Below are 16,738 nucleotides of genomic sequence, written 5' to 3'. Positions count from 1 at the left end.
GAAAATGGGTGACAGGATTGCAAAATGAACTGCACTCCTGTAATCCACAGCAGAATTCCAGCCAAATGTGAATTGGCTGTACTTTTCCTTCAATAAATGTTCTTGTCAAACGCACATCTCCCCTTTTGTTTGAGATCTGTCTCTCTTTTTGTTTCTTCTACCCTAATTCATATATCCTTGTCATTTTTTTGTGTCTCTTATTACTGTCTGGCATTACTTCTGCTCCTCTTGTCTGTCATCTGTTTCACTTTGTGTCTCTCACTATTAGTTCGTTTTATGCCTTTTGCTTTGTGTCTCTGTTATGGCTTCCACTGCAGGAATCGTGTTTGAGGCCTCGTACACACGACCGAGTTTCTCGGCAAAAACCAGCAAGAACCTTGCTGGGAGATATTTTTTTGCCGAGGAAACCAGTCGTGTGTACATTTTCGTCAAGGAAATTGTCGAGAACCTCGACGAGCCAAAAAGAGAGCAAGTTCTCTAGACGGGAGTTTGATTTGGCTCGTCGAGTTTCTGGTCGGGCTGGTTTTCGACGAGAAACTCGAACGTCTGTATGCTAAGAAACCCACGCTTGCTCAGATTAAAGTATGAGACGGGAGTAAAAGTAGCATTTGTAATGGAGATGACACATTTTTAAAGCTGTAACAGACTGAAAAGTGCAAATCGTCTCTTACCAAACTTTTATTTAACACGCAAACACATGAAATTAGCAAAAGCAGCCCCAAGAGTTTAGCCAGTGGAATCAAACTTCCCCTGCCGTTGTATGTGTTGTATGTCACCGCGTTTGAGAACGAGGAGATTTTGGCTTGACTGTGTGTAAGCAAAGCAAGCTTGTCGAGTTCCTCGACAAGCCTAACATGGAACTCGACGAGGAAAACTATGTGTTTCGCCCGTCGAGTTTCTCGGTCGTGTGTACGAGGCCTTAGAGGTACGATGTAGTTACTATTATTATCACTATTTTCTATGTTAGCCTATGTAGCCATGCACACATGTGCATTTGCAGGTGTAATTGAAGAAGAGCATTTATAGGCAGAAAAAAAACTCACCAAAGATGCATTCAGTGAGAAACTTTATGAGCATAATTTTTCTGGCCAGTAGAGTTCATTTTATGCTCAATGCCATATGCATAAATTGTGTACATAAGGCATAACATTTTTTTTTTTAAATGAGAGATAAATACTTTATTTAAGAATTTGGGGATTTTCTGTGCTAATAATCACAACAAATAGTGAAGCAACTCAACACCCACGTAACAAACAACTGATAACATAACCAGATATACAACAGGGGCTAAGGCGCCACTACCATCACATATACAACTATTTTCCAGCATGGCTAGGGTAGGTCATGATTGGGAACTAGCAGAGTAGGATATTAGGAATGATCAGCGCTTCCAGACAAAGGCTGTGAAAGCTGATCAATGTTTTCTGGCGGGGGGGAGTCCCCCTGCCAGAACACAATAGCACAACAGGGGAGATTGCTGCACCAATATTGCTTGTGTTGATATGGCGATCTGTCAGTTTTTTTTCATTCAGCCCGCTGGATTGAACTAAAAAAAAAACTGAGTGTGTGTACCCAGTTTACACGATTGGACATGCAAACACGTTCGCATCTTTGAAAGTTGAACGAACCGTATGTAGGGGACTTGCTGTAATTAGAAGGTAATTTTTCCAGTTTTAGGTTTACATACACTTCAAAAACTAAAAGTAATTTCTTTCCTACTGTGCTATATTGGGACACAATAAAAACATTTTGTCCAGTGCCCCCAAAGTTTCCCAACCCCCTATTTCTTTACCCTAATGTTTGGTAAATAGGCATACCCTTATCCAAGCACGCAGCCCAGCCTGTCAGGAAAGGGGGTGGGGACGAGCGAGTGCCCCCCTCTCCTGAACCGTACCAGAATGCATGCCCTCAACATGGGGGGTGGGCGCCCCCCCCACCCCAAAGCACCCTGTCCCCATGTTGACGAGGACAGGGCCTCTTCCAGACAACCCTGGCCGTTGGTTGTCGGGGGCTGTGGGCGGGGGGCTTATTGGAATCCGGGAGCCCCCTTTAATAAGGAGGCCCCCAGATCCCGGCCCCCCACCCTATGTGAATGCGTATGGGATACATTGTACACCTACCCATTCACCTGGTGGAAGAAAAATGTCAATAAAAAAACACACTACACAGGTTTTTAAAGTAATTTATTAGGCAGCTCCGGGGGTCTTCTTCCGACTCCGGGAGTTTTAAATTGAAAACATTCAATGTAAAACTGCTGTTTAAGGCCCATTCACATTTGTGTGACTTGTCATGTGTCTTTGGACCCCAAAGTCGCATGGCGAATTGCACCCCATGTTTCCCAATGAGTACCGTTCATACCTGTGCAACTTAGTTGCAGCGACTGTAAAGTAGTTCATGCACCACTTTGGTCTGACTTTCATGCGACTTGAGGGCCACAGAGTTCAATGTAAAGCCTCAAAAGTCCCATGAAATGTGCACCTGCATGATATACATGCAACTTGTTTGCCACTTGTGAAAAGAATGCCGCCAATGAAAAATAAATAAAAACAGTGTAGTGTTCCTCTCCCTATCCATACTAAGCCCTTCAGGTCTGGTATGGATTTTAAGGGGAACTTCATGCCAAAGGCTTGCCCAAAGCGCCTTGTCCCCTGGTTGATGGAGACAATGGACTCTTCCCTACAAACCTGGCCAGTGGTTACATCATTCACTTTCAGAAGCTACTCTTGGACATCCAAGACATGTGCACACTGAAATATTTTGTTTCGGAATTTCGTTTTCGTCGGAAAAATACATTTATTTAGTTACCCCCGAAATTTGTTTTTATTTATTTTGTTTCGTTAAAAAATGCATTCGTCCGAAAATCAGAATTATGCCTAGTTCACACTGGTGCATTTTGACATGCAATTTGGTATGTCAAATTGCATGCCAAAATGGCGGTATTTGCTGCAAATTGCCGGCAATGGCACCATCCTAATCGGTGTGGCGCTGCACTGATTTCAAAAAGTTGTTTCTGTACTACTTTTTGCGATTTCGGCCCGCGATTTACATTGACATCTGTGCAGAAACCTGCACAGATGTCTCTGTAATGGCGTCCGAAATCGGGACTGCAAGCGGGAGTGAAATTGTGCGAGTTCAGCTGAACTCGCACGGCTTCACTCCCGCAGCCCAGTGTGAACCTGGGCTATAGGTCGAATCTGTCATTGAAGGCTTTTGGTGTCCGTCGAATGTTCTAAGAAATTCGACAAAGCAGCTAAACTGTACGACGCCGCATGTACACTTCCAGTCGAATGCTCCGCCCACAAGCTATAGTAGAATTCTAATGTTGTATGACTAGTAATATTTATATATATTAATTATTATTACTAGTCAAACAACATTAGAATTCTTCTATAGCCTATGGGCGGAGCATTTGACCATAAATGTCCGTTTGTGGTGATCGGATGTTTTTAGCTGCTTCATCAAATCTTCATGTCTCTATAATGTTGAATCTTTTCTCTCTATATCGAATAATCTTGGACTAATAGGGCCAGATCCACATACATTTACACTTGCGCCGCGTATCAGAGATACGCTACGCCGCCGTACCTTACCTGGCGTACTTTCAAATCCACAAAGATTTTGCGCCGTAAGTTACGGCGGCGTAGTGTATTTCTGGCGGCGGAATTAAAATTGGCGATCAAGGGGCGTGTTTCATTTAAATGAAGCACGTCCCCGCACCGAATGAACTGCGCATGCGTCGTCCAGAAATTTCCCGCCGTGCTTTGCGCGAAATGACGTCGCAACGACATCATTTTTCTAACTTAGACGTGAGTTACGTCCATCCCTATTCACGGATAACTTACGCAAAAAAAAACATTCAAATTTTTACGCGGGAACGACGGCCATACTTAGCATGGCAAGTCTATCTATACGCCGCAAAATACCAGCTTTAACTATACGCCGGAAAAAGCCGACTACAGACGACGTTAGAAAATGTGACGGCCACGCGTACATTCGTGGATCGTCGTAAATTGCTAATTTGCATACCCGACGCGGAAAACGACGCAAACTCCACCCAGTGGGCGCCAAAGTATTGCACCTACGATCCGAAGGCGTACGGAGCCGTATGCCTGTCGGATCGAACCCAGAAGCCGTTGTTTCTTGGTTTGAGGATTCAAACTAAAGATACGACGCGGGTAATTTGAAAGTGAGCCGGCGTTTCAGTAGATACGCCGGCGTACTACCTATGTGGATCTAGTCCATTTTTTGTGAATCTGGCCCTTAAATTCCAGAATTAAAGCAGAACTATACTCACCTTAGCTGCAGCAATACAGCGTCCCGGAGCTCGAATGTGCCGGATTCTGGGTTTTTGCTTTCGTTGGCTGGGCTAATATGATGTTACTCCCACACAAACCTGGGAGTTCAGCTGGCTTCGGCATTGCAGAATTTCTGTATTGAGCTCACTGCACAGGGGGGATAGATGGGTAGCAAACTTTAATGCATGTCTCTCCTGCAATAAAAATGCATACTGCCCTTTTTTAGTTGTATACTTAAAGTTCCACTTTAAAATTATTTGCTCTAGTACTTGCAGTATATAACATTAGTTTGGGTGTTGTGAATAGGCATCCTTGTAGGGTATCTATTTGTCTGTACAGTGTCCAAGGTGCACCTAAACTGCTGTTTACTGTAAAGAGCTACACTGCAAATAATAGGTGTCATTTTATCAATTCTATGTTTTCTTACCTGGAAATGTTAAGGTGTAATTTAGCCCTGCAAAGGCACAGTGCCTGCCTTTACTACCTTTACTACCTCAATTATATGTAATGACTATAACAGCTGGTTGGTGATCTGGAGTTCCCATATTATACATGTATAGATTTTATTTAAAATTGGACTGTTTATTTAACCTGTAAGAATGCTATCTGTAAGTGCAAGATGTTTTACTAACATTCTCTCTCTCTCTCTTTTCATAACTTTTAATCTAGATTGCATGTGCTGTGTTTGCTGCTCTTCTTCATTTTTTCTTCCTGGCGGCTTTTACCTGGATGTTCCTTGAAGGAGTTCAACTATACATCATGCTGGTTGAAGTCTTTGAAAGTGAAAACTCAAAAAGGAAATACTTCTATTTAATGGGCTATGGCATGCCTGCTCTTATTGTATCTGTATCTGCAGCAGTAGATTATAAAAGTTATGGAACAGATAAAGTGTAAGTGCTTAATAGAAACATGCAATACATTTTGATTTCTTAGTTGTTCACCTTGAACTTTAAATATTGACAACATATCTTAATCATTTGTGTGACTATTCTGTTTTCTGGACTGTAGGGATTATGATGGATCATAGGTTCCTACCATTTAAGAACCCTCTAATACAGGGGTGGGCAATTATTTTTTCGATGGGGCCACATGAGAAACTAAAAATATTTTGGAGGGCCGGGCCAAAAGGCTAAACTCAATACTGCATAAAATCAATTGTATTTCTTTATAAAAAGCAGTAAATATCATTGTTGGGCAACTGGTACGAGTACTTGTTATAGTTAAACAATGAAAAAGTGAGGTTGCCTTACAAGAAAAAAATAATAATTTATTAAACAAAATTTCCCAAAACAATGAACATTTTTCACTATTTGTGACTCATATTAGTGAAAATTTCCAGAGAGGATCAGAGACTGCGGACATGATACCAGAGAGGATCAGAGACTGCGGACATGATACCAGAGAGGATCAGAGACTGCAGACATGATACTAGAGAGGATCAGAGACTGCAGATATTGTCCCCATAAAGTCCTGCCAAACGACAATGTATGCCGTGTCATAAATTATGGTTTATGTATGTCTTATTGTCTTAGTGATTGATTCACATCACAACTTCATTGATAGCTTTTTTTTTGTATGATTTTTAGTTTTGCTCATTACTGCCACACACGTGCAATGCATGGCTGCATGTGTGTGGCAGTGATGAGCAAAAGCAAAAATCATACAAAAAATAAGGGTATCAATTTCAAATCAATGAAGTTGTGATGTTAATCAATCACTAAGACATAAATAAATCAGTGTGCCATCAATTGCTGCCAGTGTGCCATCAATTGCTGCCAGTGTGCCATCAATTGCTGCCAGTGTGCCATCAATTGCTGCCAGTGTGCCATCAATTGCTGCCATTGTGCCATCAATTGCTGCCAGTGTGCCACCAGTGTGCCATCAATTGCTGCCAGTGTGCCATCACTTGCTGCCAGTGTGCCACCAGTGTGCCATCAATTGCTGCCAGTGTGCCATCAATTGCTGCCAGTGTGCCATCAATTGCTGCCAGTGTGCCACCAGTGTGCCATCAATTGCTGCCAGTGTGCCATCAATTGGTGCCAGTGTGCCATCAATTGCTGCCAGTGTGCCACAAGTGTGCCATCAATTGCTGCCAGTGTGCCATCAATTGCTGTCAGTGTGCCACCAGTGTGCCATCAATTGCTGCCAGTGTGCCATCAATTGCTGCCAGCATCCCCACAAGCAAGTACCTGATGATGATGATGATGATGAAATCTCTGTCCTGTCAGTGTTTTGCTGCCTGCAGTCCTCGGCCGTCTCGGGTCTCCTACAGCAGCCTGTGCAGTGTGCACAGTGTGAGGTGAGGAGTCGGGACCGGGTCATTACTTGGCGGGAATTGGGGGACTTTTTTGAATTCGGGGACACTCACTCCACGTGGTGACGGGCGGCTGGGAATGCAGTCAGCGGGGGGCGGGAAAGGAAGCATGGCCAGCTCCAATGGCTTCTTCGGCTGAATCAGCGGGGGGCGGGAAAGGAGGCGCGGCTAACACCCACGGGTTTCTTCGGCTGCACCAGCGGGGGGCGGGAAAGAGGTGCGGCTAACACCCGCAATTCTTTCGGCTGCAAATTCAGACTTCAAATTCAGATTTCAAGCGATCCGCCCGGGGGCCGGATTAAAAGGTCCGCCGGGCCGTATACGGCCCGCGGGCCGTAGTTTGCCCACCTCTGCTCTAATAGGAGGCTTCTTTTGCTGACCTTCATCTGAAAATATTGGTTGTCTGGCTGCCTGAGTACCAAACAGACAGCTTGCATTTTTTGGAGGAGTTGTCAACAGAAGCTAGTATCTATAGCAGACCTGGGCAAACTACGGCCCGCGGGCCGTATACGGCCCGGCGGACCTTTTAATCCGGCCCACCCCCACCGCCGAAACCGCCGCCGCTGCCACGTTAATCACCGCGGCGGGGAACATTAGACAGCGTTCGTTTGAACAGCTGTTTTCCCCGCCGCGCATAGACACTCCCCCTTGGACGGATCTGTCCAATCGCGAGCAAGGGGGAGTCACATAGACACTCCCTCTTGCTCGCGATTGGACAGATCCGTCCAAGGGGGAGTGTCTATGCGCAGCGGGGAAAACAGCTGTTCAAACTAACGCTGTCTAATGTTCCCCGCCGCGGTGATAACAGTAGGCAGGGCCGGTGTAGCAGTAAGATCGGCATCCCAAGAAAATTGGCATCCCTTGTAGCAACTGAGCATGTGCCGATTTCAGTCCATTGAAATCGAGCGCAGAGCTGCTGCACTACAACACAGCTGAGTCAGATTAACTCTGCACGCGCCGAGAGCTATTGCCGAGGAACACTGCATCAGGATGACCGCGGGGGACACAGGCTTGTATAGGCTACCTACGGGGGGGGATCAGTCTGTATGTCCAGGGGGGGGCAGTCTGTATGTCATGGGGGGGCAGTCTGTATGTCACAGAGGGGGGGGGGTGCAGCCACTTGTGCCAACACACGCAGCCACTTGTGCCAACACATGCAGCCACTTGTGCCAACACACGCAGCCACTGTGCCACCATAAATTGTCGCCACTGTGCCAATCACACGCAGCCACTGTTCCCAAACACAGCCACTGTGCCAATCACACGCAGCCACTGTTCCCAAACACAGCCACTGTGCCAATCACACGCAGCCACTGTGCCAATCACACGCAGCCACTGTTCCCAAACACAGCCACTGTGCCAATCACACGCAGCCACTGTGCCAATCACACGCAGCCACTGTTCCCAAACACAGCCACTGTGCCAATCACACGCAGCCACTGTGCCAATCACACGCAGCCACTGTGCCAATCACACGCAGCCACTGTGCCCATCACACGCAGCCACTGTGCCAATAACACGCAGCCACTGTGCCAATAACACGCAGCCACTGTGCCAATAACACGCAGCCACTCTGCCCATCAAACGCAGCCACTGTGCCCATCACACGCAGCCACTGTGCCCATCACACGCAGCCACTGTGCCCATCACACGCAGCCACTGTGCCAACACACGCAGCCACTGTGCCAACACACGCAGTCACTGTGCCAACACACGCAGTCACTGTGCCAACACACGCAGTCACTGTGCCATCAATTGTTGCCACTGTGCCCATCACACGCAGCCACTGTGCCATCAATTGTCGCCACTGTGCCCATCAAACGCAACCACTGTGCCATCACACGCAGCCACTGTGCCATCACATGCAGCCACTGTTTAATCAATTGTGGCTATTGATTAAACAGTGGCTGCCTGTCCCCAGCCTCTGTCCACCTCCTGTGTCATGTCCCCAGCGTCTGTCCCCCTCCTGTGTCATGTCCCCAGCCTCTGTCCCCCTCCTGTGTCATGTCCCCAGCGTCTGTCCCCCTCCTGTGTCATGTCCCCAGCATCTGTCCCCCTCCTGTGTCATGTCCCCAGCGTCTGTCCCCCTCCTGTGCCATGTCCCCAGCGTATGTCCCCAGCCTCTGTCCCCCTCTTGTGTCATGTCCCCAGCCTCTGTCCCCCTCTTGTGTCATGTCCCCAGCCTCTGTCCCCCTCCTGTGTCATGTCCCCAGCCTCTGTCCCCCTCCTGTGCCATGTCCCCAGCCTCTGTCCCCCTCCTGTGTCATGTCCCCAGCCTCTGTCCCCCTCCTGTGTCATGTCCCCAGCCTCTGTCCCCCTCCTGTGCCATGTCCCCAGCCTCTGTCCCCCTCCTGTGTCATGTCCCCAGCCTCTGTCCCCCTCTTGTGTCATGTCCCCAGCCTCTGTCCCCCTCCTGTGCCATGTCCCCAGCCTCTGTCCCCCTCCTGTGCCACGTCCCCAGCCTCTGTCCCCCTCCTGTGCCATGTCCCCAGCCTCTGTCCCCCTCCTGTGCCATGTCCCCAGCCTCTGTCCCCCTCCTGTGCCATGTCCCCAGCCTCTGTCCCCCTCCTGTGCCATGTCCCCAGCCTCTGTCCCCCTCCTGTGCCATGTCCCCAGCCTCTGTCCCCCTCCTGTGCCATGTCCCCAGCCTCTGTCCCCCTCCTGTGCCATGTCCCCAGCCTCTGTCCCCCTCCTGTGCCATGTCCCCAGCCTCTGTCCCCCTCCTGTGCCATGTCCCCAGCCTCTGTCCCCCTCCTGTGCCATGTCCCCAGCCTCTGTCCCCCTCCTGTGCCATGTCCCCAGCCTCTGTCCCCCTCCTGTGCCATGTCCCCAGCCTCTGTCCCCAGCCTCTGTCCCCCTCTTGTGTCATGTCCCCAGCCTCTGTCCCCCTCTTGTGTCATGTCCCCAGCCTCTGTCCCCCTCCTGTGTCATGTCCCCAGCCTCTGTCCCCCTCCTGTGCCATGTCCCCAGCCTCTGTCCCCCTCCTGTGTCATGTCCCCAGCCTCTGTCCCCCTCCTGTGTCATGTCCCCAGCCTCTGTCCCCCTCCTGTGCCATGTCCCCAGCCTCTGTCCCCCTCCTGTGTCATGTCCCCAGCCTCTGTCCCCCTCTTGTGTCATGTCCCCAGCCTCTGTCCCCCTCCTGTGCCATGTCCCCAGCCTCTGTCCCCCTCCTGTGCCATGTCCCCAGCCTCTGTCCCCCTCCTGTGCCATGTCCCCAGCCTCTGTCCCCCTCCTGTGCCATGTCCCCAGCCTCTGTCCCCCTCCTGTGCCATGTCCCCAGCCTCTGTCCCCCTCCTGTGCCATGTCCCCAGCCTCTGTCCCCCTCCTGTGCCATGTCTATAACAAGTACTCGTACCAGTTTTCCAACAATGATATTTACTGCTTTTTATAAAGAAATACAATTGATTTTATGCAGTATTGAGTTTAGCCTTTTGGCCCGGCCCTCCAAAATATTTTTAGTTTCTCATGTGGCCCCATCGAAAAAATAATTTCCCACCCCTGATCTATAGTATCAGTACAAGATTTCCTTAAAACTGAATTCCATCCAAAACATATGTTTTGGCATTGGTTAGAGAAGTAAAAGGTTTTATCCTTTTTATCATGTTTTTATTGCTGCGTGTGCACCTATTAGACACATTTTTATGATAAGGATATTTTCCCAACTGGAGTCAGCAATAAAAACACGGCAGAGCTTTTAATTCTTTCCTTTGTAAAAAATGTTTTATTATTGAAGGTGAGATATATGGAGAGATTTTGGTCACTTTCTGTCTTGGTGACTAAAGAAAGTAGTCTACCTAACGGATTACAGCTATGGAGTTGCACTTTAAAACTTGCAGGCACAAAAACTTCCAAAACTTTCTAAATGGGAGTGCTAGCTGTCACGTTAGCATCCACATTTATTGTTCCAAATAACAAGTACTGAAAACCTGATGAATGAATGACAGGCCAGTTTTATTGGATAAGCAATTCTAATGGTACCCGCAAATATAGAATCATTACTAGTCTAAACTTATGGGGTTAATTTCCTAAAGGAAAATATACTGTTCATTTTTAAAGGGAAATTGCACTTTGCCAGGGAATTTACCCCAGAATGAATGTAGTGTAGTTTCATTTTATATTTTTGTAAAGAATACCCAATCACATGCAAGGAAAAAAAACATAATTTTGTGCTTACGCGTAATTGAATAATAAGCAGATCTTCACCTCATCCACAAAAGCTTGTGGCAAAATTGCTTCAAAAAATACAATGTCTTTTGCAAAGTAAACAGACTATTTACCCTAAAGTGTTACTAAACCCAGGACCCTGCATTCACTATATCTGGTCTCCCACAGTTCACTGAACAGAAATGCAATTATTTTAGTAAATATAAATTGCTAAATGCCTTTTCTCAACAGCAGTATATAGTAGTCTTGTGACTTCTGTCAGTGTCAGGTTAAAGTTTGTAGGAGTAGCTTTTTTTCTCATCATCTGACTGTCCTACGAGGCTTCATGACTCTCTTTCTGGACAGTGCTAATTGGCCATTTGCTGATCACATGCACCCTGCCCAAAAACTCTCCAGTAGTACACACCAAACTGAGCATGTGCAATGTGCCTCCTGTGGCTCTGTACTGATGGAATGGGGACAATGAAAGAAGGGGAGGATCAGGAAAGACAGGATCCAACAGCCTTTTTACACAATGCAATTGATTAACCCCTTAGGTTCCACAGTGAGTATAACAAGCATGTTATATACTGGTCCAACTACTAAAAATTAAAGATAACTTAATATAGGCACCTATGTTGATGGAACAGTCTTTTTAAAAAACAAGTCATTCAGTTGTCATACAATGCTTGCATGTCTGCACATTGTCTTATGCCTATAAGCTGGTTTATTTATATCCTGCAAATTACATAAAATTAAGTATTAATTTTAGGTTAAATACTTACAGAGCAACACACAAATGCTTTTGTCAGACACTCTTTTTTTTCCTTTTTACTGGGTTGTCAAAATAACAAATGCAATCATTTTGAGGTTAGATGAAATATTTATTTGCAGTACCGTACTTTTAGTGGTAAAATTGGGTGGCAGATTTTTTAGAGGCCTATATATCAGACCAAAAAGAGGTGCAAGGGACAGGGGGATTTGTCTCTAGAAGAGGGAGAGTGCCTCAACATGGGGAACAGTTGGGAGCTAAGGGTATCTCTTTTCAACCTGGCTAGCTTAAAGCCTGCCTGTCTTGTGGTCAGGAAAAGTTTCACTGTTAATGTAAAAGGAACATAATGCATAAAGATTGGTGTTTACTTGAGTTTTAATTATTGGATATGTTGCTTGGTAGAAACATAATGATCTAATTTTAGGTTTCTGTAATTCCACAGACTTGTATGCAGGATTACAGACTGCGTGGTCCTGTGTGAATTTACCTTCTACCTTGTATGTTGTAGAAAAAAAGTGTCACCTCACTAGCATCTATACAAAATGATGTTCAGTATATCTTTTGGGTAATTAAAAGTGCCGAAGTTTCAAAAAGGGATTACAGAAACCCACATTTGCAACAAAGAAATATAAAGTGGATTTATCCTTCTCTGATATGCTTATGAATTTTGTCTTGACTTAAACACTGTAATAAAATCTGTCTGTCTCCTACCAGCATATGCAGGACATAATGCTTGTTTTGTCTAGTAGAGATGTAACAGAGAATAAGGGAAATATGGTTGGATAGATTGCCTCATTCAGAGGCGGCAAACCATAACTTCTGGATGCAACAGCACTGGGTGCTATGGCTGCATACAAACTGATATATTACCTGTGGCCAGGTTGTATATGGCCTTAAACGTTGACCTTGGATGCAAGCAATCTGTATTAGGGGCAGGGCATGCCGCTGTTCTCCACTAGCAGGAAACCATGGGCAGCCATGAGTGGCCACCCATGTAATTAGGCCTATCACATCATAAAACACTGACCCTTTACATCTGCTGCTCTGTTTTCGGCTTGGAAAAACAGCAAGCCTTTAATGTTATTACACAGGTTCGCTATTAGAAATCACAAAGCATTGCTGACAGGCTCCTCTTCCACCCCCATAGAACTGCAGAAATACAGTGTGGCAGATGAGCCCAGGGTCAGGGAAGGGGTGGGCTTTACAGAAACTTTGACAATTGATCCCCAAGCTTTATTAAATAAATAAAATAAACAGGAAAAGCAGTAGCCACATGACTAAAGTGTCATTTGTTTTCCAAGTGCTGTTAAAGTAGACCTTCCAGGAAAATGTAACCCTAAAGTTTTACAGGTCACTGTACTATGACTGTAGTAGAAACATTAGATAGTAAGCACTGCTGCAGCATCAGAGACAGAATGGGTATATGTTTGCTGTGTATCACTGGATAATATGTTCAGGTATTGATAAATATGAAACTTGGGTAAAAACAATCACTGGACATTAGCTTGGTACCAATAACTTAAATCTAATGATGTGTGTGCCACCCATGTTTACTGCTTTGTTCATGAAAAATTTGGGATTAATGCACCCCTGACAGTTATGTAAGCACTGAACTTATGCTTCTAAAACTGAGAGTTGAGGCTGCAGTATATCAATCATAGCAAGTCACTCACTCTGCCACTATTCCAGTCATAAGGTGTCTTGTATTCTTTACCATCATAAACTTGAGTGTTGGTCTGCCTGAGCCACCTGGAGATGGTGGAATAAGAAGAGGATTAGTCTCCACAAAAGGAGCAGTAGCTAAGACATAGGCTGTTACAGCCCGAACCACACCACGAGGGAAGTGAAGATGGAAGGTAGTTTTCTTTGAGAAAACTGGAGCCGGACTGAGGGATGGAAGAATAATGTCCTGGTTGTATTAAAAGTAAGCTAATCAGACAAGGACTGTGTGACACAGAATCAAATATTTCCTGAGGCTGATGGCTTGGAAGGTCTCATGCAAGTCAGATATAGAATCTGCAAATATACAGTATCATCTGCAATAGTGGGTGCGGGAGCGCCCTTGTGTGTGATGATTGGGTGGTTTGGGTCATAAAGACTTGCAGGGCCATAGTAGAAACCTCAGCTGAGAGGACAGTGGAAGCAGCCATACCTGAAAAAGCTAAAGAGGACTCTTATGTTATAGACTCCAGAAGCAAAGTGCGACAAGACGTGAGGTTGCATATATCCACACAGTAAGTGTACTGCAAGCAGCCTCGGAGCTGTTAGCAGAGTGCAAGCTCAAGAACTGTCAACTCGGTTTGTAGAATTAGACATGTTGTAAAGTGTAGGCTCAATGTAGGAGACAAGGCCTCAAGTACTTACTTAGTGGACAGATGGTAACAGGTAAGGGTTGAATTTGCAGAGGTAATCAAAGCCACTGTAGGCAAATGGCAAGAATGGCTTGAAAATGGAAGCAGTAGCAGGAGAAGCTTAAATGGCTCAAAGAAGGACGCAGCATCAGGATATGCATCATTAATGCTGTATGGAGGGAAAAAAAGCATTAATAGTATGCATGTAAAACTCTCCGCCCAGCAGATGATGTCAACGTTTAACTCCAAAGTCCTAACCACATTCACTGTGGATCCGGTAGACACAGGGAATAAGGGCTCCCAGTGACCTATTTAAATAAAGTAACTACTGGTGCTCAGCCAGACTGGCCTACTCACCAGGCCTAAGTAAGTCTTCAGAGACAGGGCACGCACTAATGCAATGCCTGCGGCTGTGGACATGGAAAGAGCAATGCAGCTAACTTTTACCAGAACATATACTAGAAGTTGTGCTTAAATATGAAAAATCACAAAGGTAAGTGACATATACAGTTGCAAGAAAAAGTATGTGAACCCTTTTGGAATGATATGGATTTCTGCACAAATTGGTCATAAAATGTGATCAGATCTTCATCTAAGTCACAACAATAGACAATCACAGTCTGCTTAAACTAATAACACACAAAGTATTAAATGTTACCATGTTTTGATTGAACACACCATGTAAACATTCACAGTGCAGGTGGAAAAAGTATGTGAACCCCTAGACTAATGACATCTCCAAGAGCTAATTGGAGTGAGGTGTCAGCCAACTGGAGTCCAATCACTGAGATGAGATTGGAGGTGTTAGTTACAGCTGCTCTTCCCTATAAAAAAACACACACCAGTTCTGGGTTTGCTTTTCACAAGAAGCATTGCCTGATGTGAATGATGCCTCACACAAAAGAGCTCTCAGAAAACCTACGATTAAGAATTGTTGACTTGCATAAAGCTGGAAAGGGTTATAAAAGTATCTCCAAAAGCCTTGCTGTTCATCAGTCCACGGTAAGACAAATTGTCTATAGATGGAGAAAGTTCAGCACTGCTGCTACTCTCCCAAGGAGTGGCCATCCTGTAAAGATGACTGCAAGAGCACAGTGCAGACTGCTCAATGAGGTGAAGACAAATCCTAAAGTGTCATCTAAAGACTTACAAAAGTCTCTGGCATATGCTAACATCCCTGTTAGCGAATCTACGATACATAAAACACTAAACAAGAATGGATTTTATGGGAGGATACCACAGAGGAAGCCACTGCTGTCCAAAATAACATTGCTGCATGTTTACAGTTTGCACAAGAGCACCTGGATGTTCCACATCAGTACTGGCAAAATATTCTGTGGACAGATGAAACCAAAGTTGAGTTGTTTGGAAGAAACACACAACACTATGTGTGAAGAAAGAGGCACAGCACACTAACATCAAAACATCATCCCAACTGTGAAGTATGGTGGTGGGAGCATCATGGTTTGGGGCTGTTTTGCTGCATCAGGGCCTGGATGGATTGCTATCATCAAAGGAAAAATGAATTCCCAAGTTTATCAAGACATTTTGTAGGAGAACTTAAGGCCATCTGTCCACCAGCTGACGCTCAACAGAAGATGGGTGTTGCAATAGGACAACGACCCAAAGCATAGAAGTAAATCAACAACAGAATGGCTTAAACAGAGGAAAATACGCCTTCTGGAGTGGCCCAGTCAGAGTCCTGACCTCAACCCGATTGAGATGCTGTGGCATGACCTCAGGAAAGCGATTTACACCAGACATCCCAAGAATATTGCTGACCTGAAACAGTTCTGTAAACAGGAATGGTTCAAGAATTACTCCTGACCGTTGTGCACGTCTGATCTGCAACTACAGGAAACGTTTGGTTGAAGTTATTGCTGCCAAAGGAGGTTCGACCATTTATTAAATCCAAGGGTGCACACACCTTTTCCACCTGCACTGTGAATGTTTACATGGTGTGTTCAATAAAAACATGGTAACATAACATTTTTTGTTATTAGTTTAAGCAGACTGTGATTATCTATTGTTGTGACTAAGGCCCCGTACACACGACCGAGTTTCTCGGCAGAATTCAGCCAGAAACACGATCGGAGCCGTATTCTGCCGAGAAACCCAGCCGTGTGTACACTTCCGGCCGAGGAAGCCGACGAGGATCTCGTCGGGCCAAATTCACAAGGAACTCGACGAGCAAAACGATGTGTTTTGCCCGTCGAGTTTCTCGGTCGTGTGTACGGGGCCTTAGATGAAGATCAGATCACGTTTTATGACCAATTTGTGCAGAAATCCATATCATTCCAAAAGGGTTCACATACTTTTTCTTGCAACTGTAGTGCAAGGAAATTAATAAATAGTGAACATCCAATAAAGTCCATATAGCAAAAGTAAATGAAGAAAAATTGATTGTGACAAAATTAATTGTGAAAACAAGATGATGATAATGAGTCAGTTGAGGCAATAAGTTCCAGATTCTATCCACTTTCACCAAAGAGGAAGAAGAGGAGAAGAAGGGAGGGAAGTTCTCAGTCTGAAGAGAGAATCCCACTCTATATGTGGAAACCCTTACCCAAACTGATGGACCCCCTAAAGAGCAAGGTCGTAAGCGTGAGCAGAATAAACCCTCTGCAGGGACTAGTAAATTTCCAGTTTCTCTGAAATCCTCCTGGTATGGCCAGCAACCACTCAGCGATGCTCGATAAGGCAGGACAAACGGACACTTCAATCTGGGGATGCACATTTAGACCAGAAGCCACAAATGCAAAAGGATAAGGAACTCCAATAGTAAAGTATCATTGAAAAAAGAGCTTTTAATGCTTAAAACCACCTCACTCACAGAGAGGAGAACAAGCTAATTGGGGCCCCA

General features: G+C 45.4%; 1 protein-coding gene across 18 annotated transcripts in view; it reads left to right on the top strand.

Annotated features, from left to right (window-relative positions):
- Nucleotides 1–16,738, top strand: part of ADGRL3 (adhesion G protein-coupled receptor L3) — a 1,059,382-nt gene that overhangs the window by 683,136 nt on the left and 359,508 nt on the right. For all 18 annotated transcript variants that reach the window (XM_040322560.1, XM_040322545.1, XM_040322548.1 and 15 more), the window contains one exon: nt 4,965–5,185. In XM_040322560.1, coding sequence (XP_040178494.1) covers nt 4,965–5,185 — 221 coding nt within the window. The remainder of the gene's footprint in view (nt 1–4,964; nt 5,186–16,738) is intronic.

The sequence above is a fragment of the Rana temporaria genome, chromosome 1 (genome assembly GCF_905171775.1).
Source record: "Rana temporaria chromosome 1, aRanTem1.1, whole genome shotgun sequence".
In the NCBI taxonomy this organism is placed as follows: domain Eukaryota; kingdom Metazoa; phylum Chordata; class Amphibia; order Anura; family Ranidae; genus Rana; species Rana temporaria.
Note: the sequence above shows the minus strand (reverse complement) of the source record. Positions and strands in the feature narration are given on the sequence as shown.